The 14039-nt window shown below is 40.3% G+C and overlaps 1 protein-coding gene across 1 annotated transcript; it reads right to left on the bottom strand.

Annotated features, from left to right (window-relative positions):
- Positions 1 to 807: 807 nt before the first annotated feature.
- Positions 808 to 13833, bottom strand: ABRA (actin binding Rho activating protein). The gene is made up of 2 exons (XM_038392651.2): positions 13048 to 13833; positions 808 to 3948 (listed from the first exon to the last, which is right to left on the bottom strand). The coding sequence occupies exons 1-2, from the start codon at positions 13764 to 13766 to the stop codon at positions 3471 to 3473; spliced, it is 1197 nt and encodes a 398-aa protein (XP_038248579.1). The 5' UTR covers positions 13767 to 13833; the 3' UTR covers positions 808 to 3470.
- Positions 13834 to 14039: the final 206 nt, after the last annotated feature.

The following is a 14039-nucleotide window of genomic DNA, read 5'->3' as shown; positions in this document are numbered from 1 at the left end:
GACCAAAGGTCCATCAAGCCCAGTATCTTGTCCTCTGACAGTCGCCAATGGCAGGTGCCCCAAAGGAAATGAACAGAGAGATTATCATCAAGTGATCCATGCCCTGTCACCCAATCCTGGCCTCTGGAAAACAGAGCCTAGGGACACATTCCTGCCCATCCTGGCTAATAGCCATTGATGGACCTATCTCCCATAAATCTATCTAGCTTCTTTTTGAACCCCGTTATAGTATTGGCCTTCACAACACCTTCTGGCAAGGAGTTTCCAGAGGTTGACAGTGCATTGCATGAAAAAATACTTTCTTGTGTTTGTTTTAAGCGTGCTACCTATTAATTTCATTTGGTGGCCCCTTGTTCTTGTGTTATGAGAAGGAGTAAATAACACTTCCTGATTTACTTTATCCACACCAGTCATGATTTTATAGACCTCCAACATATCCCCCCTTAGTCGCCTCTTTTCCAAGCTGAAAAGTCCCAGTCTTATTAATCTCTCCTCATACTGAAGACATTCTAAATAATTTTTGTTTCCCTTTTCTGAACCTTTTCCAATTCCAATATATCTTTTTTGAGATGGGGCCACCACATCTGCATGCAGTATTCAAGGCGTGGGCGAACTATGGATTTATATAGAGGCAGTATATTTTCTGTCTTATTAGCTATCCCTTTCTTGATGATTCCCAACATGGTTTGCTTTTTTGACTGCTGTTGCACATTGAGTGGATGATTTCAGAGAACTCTCCACCATGACTCCCAAGATCTCTTTCTTGAGTGGTAACAGCTAATTTAGACCCCATCATTGTATATGTATAGTTAGGATAATGTTTTCCAGTGTGCATTACTTTGCATTTATCAACATTAAATTTCATCTGCCATTTTGTTGCCCAGTCACCCAGTTCTGAGAGATCCTTTTGTGGCTCTTCATACAATAGGTTGACTTACCCCCATAGTGAAGATAAGCCCTCAGTCTCAGGGCAGAGTAATCAGGTCTCCATCAATTCATAACTTCACCTAACTGCATATTAGTCATCCAATCCTAGCCAATGTAATTTCCTTTCTTTTGATAGAAGCTTTCTCCATGCCATGGTGTCCAGGGGAAGCTGTACAAGATATGCAAATATAATGTATCTTGTTTTGGGTGTCCTATTTAAAGGATGATCCTGCTTCCCAGTTTGGATGTACGCTGCCATGAATATCCCATTATAACAGATCCGTTGACCTTAGCACAAGGATGAGTATCTAACAGGATAGTGGCTTGGAGCAGGGGAAGTTCACATTATAAAATGGTCTGTTTAATATATCAGATAATATGTGAATGAACATGTTTCTCTTCTAAGTAGGGATGGAGAAAATAAGCAAGTGCTGGTACTCAAATTAGCACTTTGTCATTCAGGTATTGTATTTTGACAGCCTTCTAAAGGACAACAGGCAAATGACTTAATAATTAAATAGGAATACCACTATACCTATGAAGAACCCGGGAGGGTAATGCAAGAAACTGTAGATACAGCATTTCATATTACAATATTTATCTGCAAATTAGAGCCTGGTCCTGCAGCTCTTATTTGCATGAGTAGTAGCATTGTCACCAAAAAGGCTATTGGATCAGACCTGCAATGGAATACCCGTTTTTATCTTGGCTAACTTCACAATCAGTTACCTTGCTTACAACGTTAATATTGTTTTAGAACAAGATTGTACTGTAGGAGCATATTATTATTTGATTCTTGAATTATTTGCCTGTAAAAAATTGAGGTCTGTTTTATTTGCATACAAAAAATATGCCTACCAGGAAGTTCAAACTGGAGTATTTGTGTTTTAATGCTAAGTTAACAGTTCTTGGTTTACCAAATTGAGGCAAAATGTATGGATACCCTTTTCTTGAGCAAGAAAATGTTTGATCTTTCAGTGTGAAAGAAACTTATTAAAGGAAACCATTTGGGTTCTCATTTTTAACTGTTTGTAAATTGTTTGCCCAAACTTTTTTCCTCCTAAATCAACTTTTTATTCTGGCAATAGTATATTTTGTGTGAAATTTACATAGTAATAATCTTGAGAAGCTGTTGTCTATATAATCCAGTAAGCATTATACGCAATATAGAAATCTATACTATGTACAGCATAGAAGTGAGGTACATAGTATAGAAACACCATTTTAAACTTTTCTCTAAAATGTACATTGCTGAATTCTGCAACCTTTACTCACGCTGAACATTGCTTGGGCTGAAATAGTGCCATTGACTTTATTGGAACAACCTAACATGAATAAGGGTTGTAGAATTAGGCCCATATTCTGTAGAACATCTTATGAAATACTGGCTTTCTGAATACACAGATGATGTATTCTCTTTAATTAGGAAAAATATTGCTCATGTGTTCCTCACTCACAGAAGTGGGGTCTGTCTACTGGAAAATGTCCCTACCATTGCTACTCCTGCATCTTGATCTTGTACATTTTCTGTAATGCAGCTGTTTACAAGTGTCTAGCACCATACACTTATTCTCGACTTGTTCCTGGAATTATGTGCTGTCTGTTAATTTCCCTTTATTGCTATAGATGTATTGAATAGGAAATCATTTCTATATACTAATATGCAGTCATTTTCATGAATTTCCTTATCCTCTATGCATTCAAGTCTTGCCTTGTGTTCAATATTTTTCTGTAGGGAATGTATGCCACCATTCCATCCATTTCTCAGTCTTAAATATAAAGCCCTCTTTGTGCAAGAGAGCAGTTGTATCTTATTTTGTGTATGAAATGTAAGGGAAAACATCACAAATACAGTGCTCACCATTAAAACATCAACATTTGTCAATAAGTTATTACACTATGGTGTCTGCAGTAGTGTTTTGTTATACTTAGAATAGGAAATAACTGTGGTATATCCTATACCTTAGTCGTAAATGCAGATGACTGTACATTCAAATTCAATTTGTATGCCCGTAAATAGATTTTTAGTGACTTAATTATGAAATATAGGATAGGACTGAAAGGTCAATTTAATAGATTGCACATTAAAGTTCATATTCTCAGTTGGTTCCTGATCCAACACACTTTATAATTCCAAAAATCCCATCTAAATTAATTTAGGGTGGGGGAAGTCTTGTACCTGAAAGCAACTCAGGGTTGGGATTGAGGTGGAGCCGTCTTGCTGCCATTATGCTTTTACATTTATTTTGGTCATTCCATACATGTATTCATGTCAGTTCTTCAACATCCATCCTTGTCTGAGTAGGAAATAACTTTATAATGTTGTAAACTCTGTTGGTAGAGGGCACAATACAAAGGGAATAGCAAAAGGATGCTTGGTATCACAGGCGTAACTATAAAAAAGTCCCTAGAACAAATTTTAAGTATCTTTCCCACTGCATGGTAAATTCCTATATTCAAAACATTGACTATTTAATGGTGAGGTAACTGGCAGCAATGGAAAAATTGATGTATTTTAAGTTTTACCATAATGGGTTGTATATTTATTTCAGTAAAGTGATTATGACATGATCATCCCTGCCTTGCCATAGCATTTCTCCCTCAAAGTCCACCAACCCATGTTTCCTAGCTCTCATGAGAATCCCAACAACCTTGTCTGAAATACGGACATATCTGTCAAAGAGTTCCCCAAAGGTGACTTGGATCTTGCCATCGTGCCTCGGTGGAGCCATTGTTGCAATGATAAAGCACATATCTCTTATCTCCCGGTGAATGTGAGTCTCCGCTCTCTTGGCCCTTTCAGCAGTTTTAGTTCCCTCTTTAGGACGACCATAGCCCTTATCTCCTTTGTGCAGGCGTGTTGACTGGGCCAGCTGGTAGTCAAATTCCTCACTGAAAGGATTCAGCTTTTGCGTTATCACATGCTGGTCTGCCCATTCTTGCCATCTGCCCTTCAGAGCATTAACAGGACTATATTTCCTGTGGGTCTTGCTGCTTAGTTCTTCTGTAAACCTGCTTACACTAAAAGAAACAAAAATGAGGCTTGATTTTTTTTTTCATTTCACCGCTTTTAGGGGCTCACTCGTGCTATTTACTGTTTTCTTTTGTAAGATGCAACTTTTACCAGTCCAGAGTACTAACCACTAGATGGCATATTTTTACTAATTCTAAAGTTAGTTCTTTAGTATAGATGCATTACATTTATCTATCAATTTTGTATTTAAAAGCAACACATTAATTGCCAGGCTGATCTTGCATCAGACTCCAACTTGTATGTTGGATCTCAATTTTGTTAGTCACATTTTCTGCCCAGCATTAACCCACTCTGTGGGTGCAAAAGAGTGAATGCAATTACCTCTCCAATTTACTTGCTCACTTAGCTATCCTTCTCCCTGTTTCTGTCAGTTCATCAAGGGCCTAGAAATTGAAGTGAACTAAATTTGAAGTGCCAATAATTGCAAGTGCAAAAATGGCACCCACTGCTATTCATGATGGAAAAAATGAGGCCAGTATTTGAAAATCTGCCCCTTTCAGTCAGTTTTGATTTTGCAAAACAGTGTGCATAAGTATAAGACAAGTATGATGAGGAGCATGTCAATGTAAGAATCTACCACCCCATACAATAGGAAAATACTTACTTTTCATTGGAGTAAGCCCCAAATAAAACATGTTACCCAACATTTTTAACTCATTTAGTTAAAGATTTTCAAAGGCCCAAAGGGCAGGAAGGTGTTGCCCTGACTACACACTAATCCCATTCAACCTTGAACTTGCTAAAAACATCCATGGCTACGTCATTCCTAGGTATTGGGCCAAGTCCTGAGATGCAGTTATATTGCAGAGTGCAAATCAGGGCAAATGTGCAAAATGGTTTAAATTCCCTGATGCTGTTACTACTCTGAGGTCAGCTCTAACCTACCAGGCTGCAATGGCCCAATGGGGCCAAAATGCAACCAAGTATCTCAGCCACAGGTGCTTCTCTCCAATGACACCTCTGCCCCTGCTTTGCTGGTAGAGGAGAGAAAGGGTGATGGGTTTAAAAGCAGCTATCTCACTTCTGTGCCACTGGAGGACACCTGGGGTGTGATCTCCCTTGGCCAATTAGGTTGATTTTTAAAGTCAGTTGCACCAGTAATGTGGGGTAAAACAAAGGACAGTCAGGGCCATAATGATGTAAAGCACTATTTTGTTTCCCTCTAATTTGCAGTCATGGAATATTGTGTGTGTGTGTGTGTGTGTGTGTGTGTGTGTGTGTGTGTGTGTGTGTGTGTGTATAAGATGGAGGCCTGGCAGAAGAGTGTTACAATATTACATTACAGTACTATCAGCAAACCAGTTATGCAGCTTGTTGCCAGGTCAGCAGAGAGAACTTGGTGAGCTTTTGACTCTGAGTTATTGTTCCGTTGTCCTGTTTGGAAGCGAGTCCCCCACACAAAACATCCTGCCCAGCCGTGGCCCCCATCAGGCTCCTTGACTGACCACTTCCCCAACTGTCAATGAAGAGGCTATGCTGCTGCATAGACTTCCAGGCCTGGGCTGGAGCCCGAGCTCTGGGACCCTCACACCTCACAGGGTCCCAGTAGCCCCGGCTCCAGCTTGAGCCCAGAGGTTTACACAGCAATGAAACAGCCCCACAGCCCGAGCCCCACAAGCCAGTGGGTTTTCTTTGCTGAGTAGACATACACTGAGAGTGGTTTTCCCTTACTCATATGCTTAGCTTGTGTCCTCCCTAGTCCCGGTGGAACTCTGCAAAACTCCTGTAGCAGCAATTTCCTGGGATCAGGAGAAGTGAAGGAGGCAGCATTGCTGAACTCAGCATTCTCTGATTGTTCTTTTATTTACTTTGTCTCCTATGTTTTCTGTTCCCACCTAGCTCTTTAATCCTCCTTTCTAACCAAATATTGTTACTGCCTTTCCATTCTAATCTTTTCCCAAGATGCCTAGATTAGCACCACTTTATTTCCCATTTACTTTTTACTCCCCAACCCTACATGGCTAGGGATAATCTAATTCTCACTTTGCCTCTTCTACATGCCTCATACAGTTTAACCCTTCCTGCTTTTCACATTTCTATTTGCCCCATGGTCTACTTTCTTGAGGCGTTAACCAGTAAATACACTGGTTTCAGAGTAGCAGCTGTGTTAGTCTGCATTCGCAAAAAGAAAAGGAGGACTTGTGGCACCTTAGAGACTAACAAATTTATTTGAGCATAAGCTTTCGTGAGTGCATCCGATGAAGTGAGCTGAAGCTCACGAAAGCTTATGCTCAAATAAATTTGTTAGTCTCTAAGGTGCCACAAGTACTCCTTTTTCTTTTTTTAGTAAATACACTGACTTCCAGTTTATTTTTTCAGATTAGTCTCTCCCTCTCTCTCGTATGTTGTCAACTGCTTGAAGCAGAGAACATGTCATCTTCTGTGTTTGTACAGCGCCTAACACAATGGTTCCCTGATCAAAACTGGGGCCTCGGGACGCTACCACATTTTCAGTAATAATAAATTCTAAGGCGTATTTGCAAGAATGTATTCTGCATGTCTAAGGGGATGTTGTCCTTTGCATGATCTGTGCTGTCATTTCCCTCTGTTTCTTTGGTTGCCTAATGCATGAGAACGTCCACACTGTTTTCTTCATTGTGACAATTTTCATTTTACTCATGCACCACCAGTTTTGTTTCTAGGTACAGACTAAATATTATCATCCCAGCATGTAGAATTTGCATGTAGTCTCCTGGGAGATCAGTCTGACTCCAGCTAGAGTTACAGCTGGCATGGATGTGGGTGCTGATGTGAGAAATAATTACTGGCACTGTGTGTTCTCACTGAAACCTAGAGGGGAAACAGAAGACTGCCTTATTTAAAACCAAACACATAAAAAACCAAAAAATAAGTGTGTGGTTGTTAAAGCAAAACTGAATGATTAACAAAAATAGCAGGTTATATGGTATGTTCCAAGAATATAAATTTAAAGTGAAATATATGACTGTTTAATAAAAAATATAATCCTAAAAGCAGCACTATAAATGCAAAAAAATTATTCTTTCCAAGACAGACAGCTGTAAGTACTATAAAAAGTGTTATTTTACCCATTTACACCTTAGTATGTATGGTTAATCTTCTGTTCTCCCAGGTAACTGCATTAATATTTGACATATAAGATATTAGAGATATTCAGGCTATCCCAGTAGAAAGATAGTTACTTCCTTGCTACAGTTACATTTTATTTTAAAAAAAAAGAAAAGGAGTACTTGTGGCACCTTAGAGACTAACAAATTTATTAGAGCATAAGCTTTCGTGAGCTACAGCTCACTTCATCCGATGTAGCTCACGAAAGCTTATGCTCTAATAAATTTGTTAGTCTCTAAGGTGCCACAAGTACTCCTTTTCTTTTTGCGAATACAGACTAACACGGCTGCTACTCTGAAACATTTTATTTTTAGTGAGCAGTTCATTTTAATTTGGGTTGGTTCCAGGTAGAGCTGGTCACATTATTAGTTGCAGATAACACCCCTTGCAAATGTATTCTCTTTCCACCCTGTTTGTGAATTGCCAACATACTGATCCTGATTTCTGAGGCTGTACAATGAATTGTATTTGTATTACTGGTCGGTTCTCAGCCTCTATTTGAGAACTGTTTCATATTGACTATTAGCCATTCATTATTTGTAGGACGTGATTAGTCATCTGTATAACATGGTATTGGTCTGCTCCCTGATTGGATGACTGAAACAGAAGAAAGATGAACAGTGAATAAGGCCCTTCTGGTTTGAATTTTCAGAGCTTTGTTTGTGCTAAAATTTGTGAAATCTGAACACTTCTCTGAAAAGCTGCTGATGTTTATAGATAACTAATGTTGTGACCCCAGGGATAGCAGTGGAGCAGAGTCCATCTGTCTGTTTGCAAATAGATCAATGTATCTGTTTTGGCATTATTACACCAGCTCTACTTCCAGGGCTCTCATTTCTGACATGGTGATTCGGATACAGTATGAACACTGGCCCTGATTCTCCACAGCCCTGATGCCTTGTGAAGCTTTTTTACATCCTGGCTAAGTGAGTTTAAAGTGGGTATAAAATCCTTCTATTCTGATTTGATAGGTTTTGCACTCAGTCTGCTCCCTTACTCAGTGGATCCTGCAACAGGAGGAATACTACAAGGATCCACTCATGGATTTTCTCCCTCATTGTATGATCACAATAGTCCCTTCTGGCCTTAGAAGCTATGAATCTATGAACATTCTTCCAATAGAGGCGGCAGGGGTTGTCTTATTAAATAAACAGTGGGGCTCAGCATTGCAGTGCCTAACCGATTTAGGAGCCTAAATATTTTCAGAATGGATTTAGGAACCTAAATCCTACTGACTGTCAATGGGATTTTGGCTCCTAAGTCGTTAAATCCATTTTAAAAATGAGCTTTTGGCTCTAAATCTGTTGGACACTACTATGCTACATTTAGCAATGCATCAATACCTTTACAAATCTGGGCCTAAATTCTTAAACTGGGATTTTCAAAGAGGCTTGAGGGAGTTTAGTGTCCAGCTACCATGGGATGTTTAATGGATTTGGGTACCTAAGGATTAGTGTTGCAAAAGTGCCCAACTCACTTAGGAGTCTAAATCCCATGACTTTCAGTGGGACTTAGGCTGGTAAGTGAGTTGTACACTTTGGAAAATTCTACCCTAAATCCTGCAGGCTCTCTTGCAAATCCCAGCCTTAGATGCTGAATTTGAAAGTGATGTTAAAAATAAGCTGAAGCTAAAAAATACCCCAGGCATCTTGAATAATCTAGGCCAGTGATACTCAGACTGAGGCCCATGAGCCACAAGTGGCTCTTCAATGTATCTCCTGCAACTCCTCGCAGCACATGATATTAAACCACTGTGAGATTTAATTATTAACCAATCAGGATCCTTTTACCATGTTATTAACCAACTCTAGTTGATAAGATGATAATACTTGATCAGGACATGGGCGGTGGGTGGAGCCCCCCTTTGGGGAGGCTAGCCCTGGCTCCACCCCTTCTGCCCCTGTGGCTGGACCACCATGCGCCGGGCTTCCCACCACCTGCCTGGAGGAGTCCTGGGCCAGCTGCAGCCGCTCCATGCTTCTCCTTCCCTTCCCTCCCCAGATCCCAAGTGGCGCAGGGAAAAGCGTGTCTCAGGTCTGGAAGAAGCTTTTGATATGTCCCATGCAGGTTCCAGGGCGGCTGAGAAGGCGGTATTTGCAGTACAGTAACTCCTCGCTTAATGTTGTAGTTATGTTCCTGAAAAATGCAACTTTAAGAGAAATGATGTTAAGTGAATCCAATTTCCCCCATAAGAATTAATGTAAATGGGGGGGGGGTTAGATTCCAGGGAAATTTTTTTTACCAGACAAAAAATTATGTATTGTATTATATATATACACACACAAACAATTTAATACTGTACACAGCAATGATGATTGTGAAGCTTGGTTGAGGTGGTGAAGTTGGTGGGTGGGATATTTCCCAGGGAATGCCTTACTGCTAAATGATGAACTAGCTTTTGGCTGAGCCCTCAAGGGTTAACACATTATTGTTGATGTAGCCTCACACTCTACAAGGCAGCATGAATGGAGGAAGGGGACACAGCATGGCAGACTGAGACAGACACACACCCTGTGTTTGAGTGGGGGGGGAGGGAGAGCGAGAGATGCGCATTGCCCCTTTAAGTACACTGACCCCACTCTTAAGAACATTTCTTTTTAAGTCAATCATGAAGTTGAGATAGCTGCTGCTGCCCCAAGCTCTCTCTCAACGTGTCCCCACCCTGCTCTATGTGGAGAAGGGGTAAGCGGGGTGCAGGAGCAGGAGGACACGCTGACAGCCCCTCCGATTGCTCTCCCCTCCAGTCTCTACGTAAAAGAATAAATGGACACAAATAAGACGTCAAGAATTATAACATTCAAAAAGCAGTCGCAGAACACTTCAATCTCTCCTGTCACACGATTACAGATCTGAGAGTGACTACCTTCAACAAAAAAACTTCAAAAACAGACTCCAAGGAGAGACTGCTGAATTGGAATTAATTTGCAAACTGGATACAATTAACTTAGGCTTGAATAGAGACTGGGAGTGGATGGGGTCATTACATAAAGTAAAACTATTTCTCCATGTTATTTCTCCCTCCCACCCCCCACTGTTCCTCAGACGTTCTTGTTAACTGCTGGAAATGGCCCACCATGATTATCACCACAGAAGGTTTTCCTCCCCCGCGCCCCCCCCCCGCTTCCTGCTGGTAATAGCTCATCTTAAGTGATCACTCTCCTTACAGTGTGTATGATAAAATCCATTGTTTCATGTTCTCTGTGTGTGTCTATAAATCTCCCCACTGTATTTTCCACCGAATGCATCCGATGAAGTGAGCTGTAGCTCACGAAAGCTTATGCTCAAATAAATTTGTTAGTCTCTAAGGTGCCACAAGTACTCCTTTTCTTTTTTGCAAATACAGACTAACATGGCTGCTACTCTGAAACCAAAAATTAACATACTATTTTTCAGAGTAGCAGCCATGTTAGTCTGTATTCGCAAAAAGAAAAGGAGTACTTGTGGCACCTTAGAGACTAACAAATTTATTAGAGCATAAGCTTTCGTGAGCTACAGCTCACTTCATTGGATGCATTTTTCTTCAAACAGGAACCCTTACAAGGAAATAGTACTTAAAGTTCAGTTTGGTGCTAACATTTAGACTTGCTGTTTAATTCATTATAGGAGAGGTATGTTTTTCATAATAATTCTTTCCACGTATATTTAAAATGAAAGTTAAATATGCTGCAATTCTTAACCTAAATAACAGATTGTGCTCTTTCTGTTTTCCTCACACCATTTTGCAGACATCAGGGAACCTCCTACACATCAGGTTGTTTCTGACGGATAAAACATTATTTTGTAAGATTTGATTATAGTGATTTTTCTGACATGCCTGGGATTTCACACTTGACAATTCATGCTCAGTGTTCAATTCTGTAGAGAAACAATACCAAAGTACAGTGTCTTTCTTGACGAACTAAATAATCAGACCAGTTCTATATCTGAGTTATAACCATGATGTTTGCAGTAAATGTAATGTTTTTGTAAGTTTGTTTGTCTCAGATGGTTTATTTTATATTTACCTACTTTAAGTGAGCAGAATCCAGAAACTTGTATAGGTTCCAATTCAATAAAACACTTAAGCACATGCTTAACTTTAAGCATGAGCTTAAGCCCATTCTTACTCAGCCGAAACATTTATGCTAAAGGAGCCAGAAAAGGGGTCAGAAACTTCACTGGTAATTTTTGCTTACATAAACAGGGTTGAATTGATTTCTTTAATAACTGTAAATTTAGCATTTTTCATAGATTCCTAGACCCAAAGGGACCATTGTAATCATCCATCTATAATACAGGCCATAGAATTTCCCCTAAATAATTCCTAGAGCAGATCTGTTAGAAAAACATCCAGTCTTGATTTAAAAATTGTCAGTGATGGAGAAGCAACTATCACCTTTGGTAAATTGTTCCAATGGTTAAATACCATTACTGTTAAAAATGTATACCTTATTTCCAGTGTGAATTTGTCTAGCTTCAGCTTCCAGCCATTGGGTCATATTATTCCTTTCTCTGTTAGACTGAAGAGCCCATATCAAATATTTGTTCCCCATCTAGGAACTTATTGACTTTAATCAAGTCACCCCTTAATCTTTTTTTGATAGACTCTATAAGCTCCATCTATTTAGCCTATTACTGTGAGGCATGTTGTCTAATCCTTTAATTGTTCTCTGAACCCTCTCCCATTTATCGACATCATTCTTAAATGGAGGACACAGAACTGAACCCCATATTCCAGCAGCAGTCACACCAGCGTCAAATTCAGAGGTAAAATAATCCCTCTAATCCTACTTGAGAGCCCCCTAATTGTGCATCCAAGTACTGCCATAGCCATTTCGGCCACAGTGTTCCAGTGGGACTGATTATCCACCATGATCCCCAAAGCTTTTCCTCATTGTGTGTGTTCCTGTATGCAAGAGAGTCGGAGTCAAATCTCAGGCCTGGTCTACACTGGGGGTGGGGGAATCGATCTAAGTTACGTAACTTCAGCTATGTGAATAAAGTAGCTGAAGTCAATGTACTTAGATCTACTCACCACGGTGTCTTCACTGCGGTGAGTTGACAGCTGACTCTCCCCCGTTGACTCCACCTGTACCTCTCGCTCCAGTGAGTACTGGAGTCGATGGGAGAGCGTTCAGCGGTCGATTTATTGTGTCTAGACTAGACATGATAAATCAATTCCTGCTGCCCGGTGATCCTGCGGGTAATGTAGACAAACCTTCAGTTTCAAAGGAGCCTCAACCCAGCCTCCATTTTTGTGCATACAAGTTTGTATCCAAAATGACTGTGCATATTTTTAGCACAAACACCTGCATGCAGTTGATATACATTCCATCAGGTGCATACATAAATGTTAGTGCTGGAAAAGTTAACATGGGAATGGTTGCAAGTGAGTACAACTTTGCATCAAGGAGGCTACTTTTTAAAATATTGTCCTAGTCATGTCTTTCCTTGTAGCATCTATCATCTGTTAGGCTCAGGTGGGTGTATTCCAAATCATAAATTTCCTGTGATTGGTGGCTAGAAGGCAAACTTTGGTAGACCTTGACCCTTCCAATCTTTTCCTTGTTTATTTCTGTTAAAGTTTGGAATGCTATTCATTTCAAATAATTTATTCAATGAATTTAGCCCATTTCTCTTTTGATCTTTATCCACAGAGCGAATTCAATTTTTAGGAATCTATTCAAGATTCAAACTTTTTTATCACATGGTTTATGGAGATATGTTTCAGCCAATGACTTTGGGGTGAACTGTTTATCACAATAATCAATATGAGTATTTTACTCATGCTATGCGAGTAAGGATCTAAGTCCCATGAAGTCTTTGTGAGTTTGAAGTAATCAAATCAAGGGTGGAAATGGGGGGCTGCCTTTTCTTAACACTTGATAGTCTCCCTTTGGCCCTTATCCAGCTACTAAAATTTTGGCTTCCATTTTTTCCTCTCCCTCCTGGAAACCTATATCTGCCTCAGGGACTAACAACCATTTTGGTGAACCCTAATGAAGTGTTTGTTCACTTACAGTGATGGCATGGGTCGTTTAATCCTCATAATGTGGTCAGCGTCTTCTTGCTGGAGTCTATCTTCTGCCTCGCCCCCATAACCACTGTCCTCCGTATCCGTGCTGTCACTGCGACATTTATGTATCTCTAACTCTGGGACTTTATCCTCTTGTTCCATCTGTTTCCAACCCTTGGTTAGCTCTGTCACCAGATTTGAGCACTTCCTCCGCCTTGTAGGAGACATTTTGTCACCAAGGATTTTGTCAAAATTACTTGACTCCTCCTTGCACCCGCACATCTCTAGGCTCCCATTATCCTTCTCATATCTATCACTGAGGAGGCTAATGTCATTTCCTCTTTCATAGACTTTACTTACAATGGTTTTGGTCACTTCTTTGCTTTTAATGTTAAGCTTTCTGAGAGCTTCATCAGATTCACTTGAATCTTTTTCTACATCCCCTTTAGCCACTGCCTCCTTCCCTGAGGATTTTTCCTCACTCTTTTCTTGGTTGCTCTTAGTAGAAACTGGCCATCTTGATAATAGCCTTTCTTTTGGTGGCTCAGTTGGTGGTTCTTCTGCATTGGGCATCCATCCTGGGGGCTCTTGGGCTTGCTTTGTGTTGTGGTCGCTTGCCCACTGTTGCCAGCCTCGTGCCAAGCTGATTACTAGGCTGGTGGTTCGGAGCTTTTTGATGGCCCTTTTTGCAGGCATAGCTTTTTGGCTTTCTTCTGGAGGCATGTTGCTGTCTGCTGCTGCTGCTTCTCTATCTCTTGTGGTAACCACCTAGTGAATTAATATCCTAGACTGAATAACTTCCAGAGGAGAGAGCTACAGGGATTTAAATAGAAGCAGGGGGAGTTTGTGATATTGGAAACTATGTGAAGCATTTCTCACAGATATAGTGCCCTACTCTGACAGCGGTTTTTTTTTAATATCTCAGGGCTTGCATTTTGTCTCGGCAGATGGACACTGCATAAGGTAAACAAAGATGACACAAACTGCCTAATCTTT

This window comes from Dermochelys coriacea, chromosome 2 (assembly GCF_009764565.3).
Source record: "Dermochelys coriacea isolate rDerCor1 chromosome 2, rDerCor1.pri.v4, whole genome shotgun sequence".
NCBI lineage: Eukaryota > Metazoa > Chordata > Testudines > Dermochelyidae > Dermochelys > Dermochelys coriacea.
This window is presented reverse-complemented; position numbering and strand designations above follow the sequence as displayed.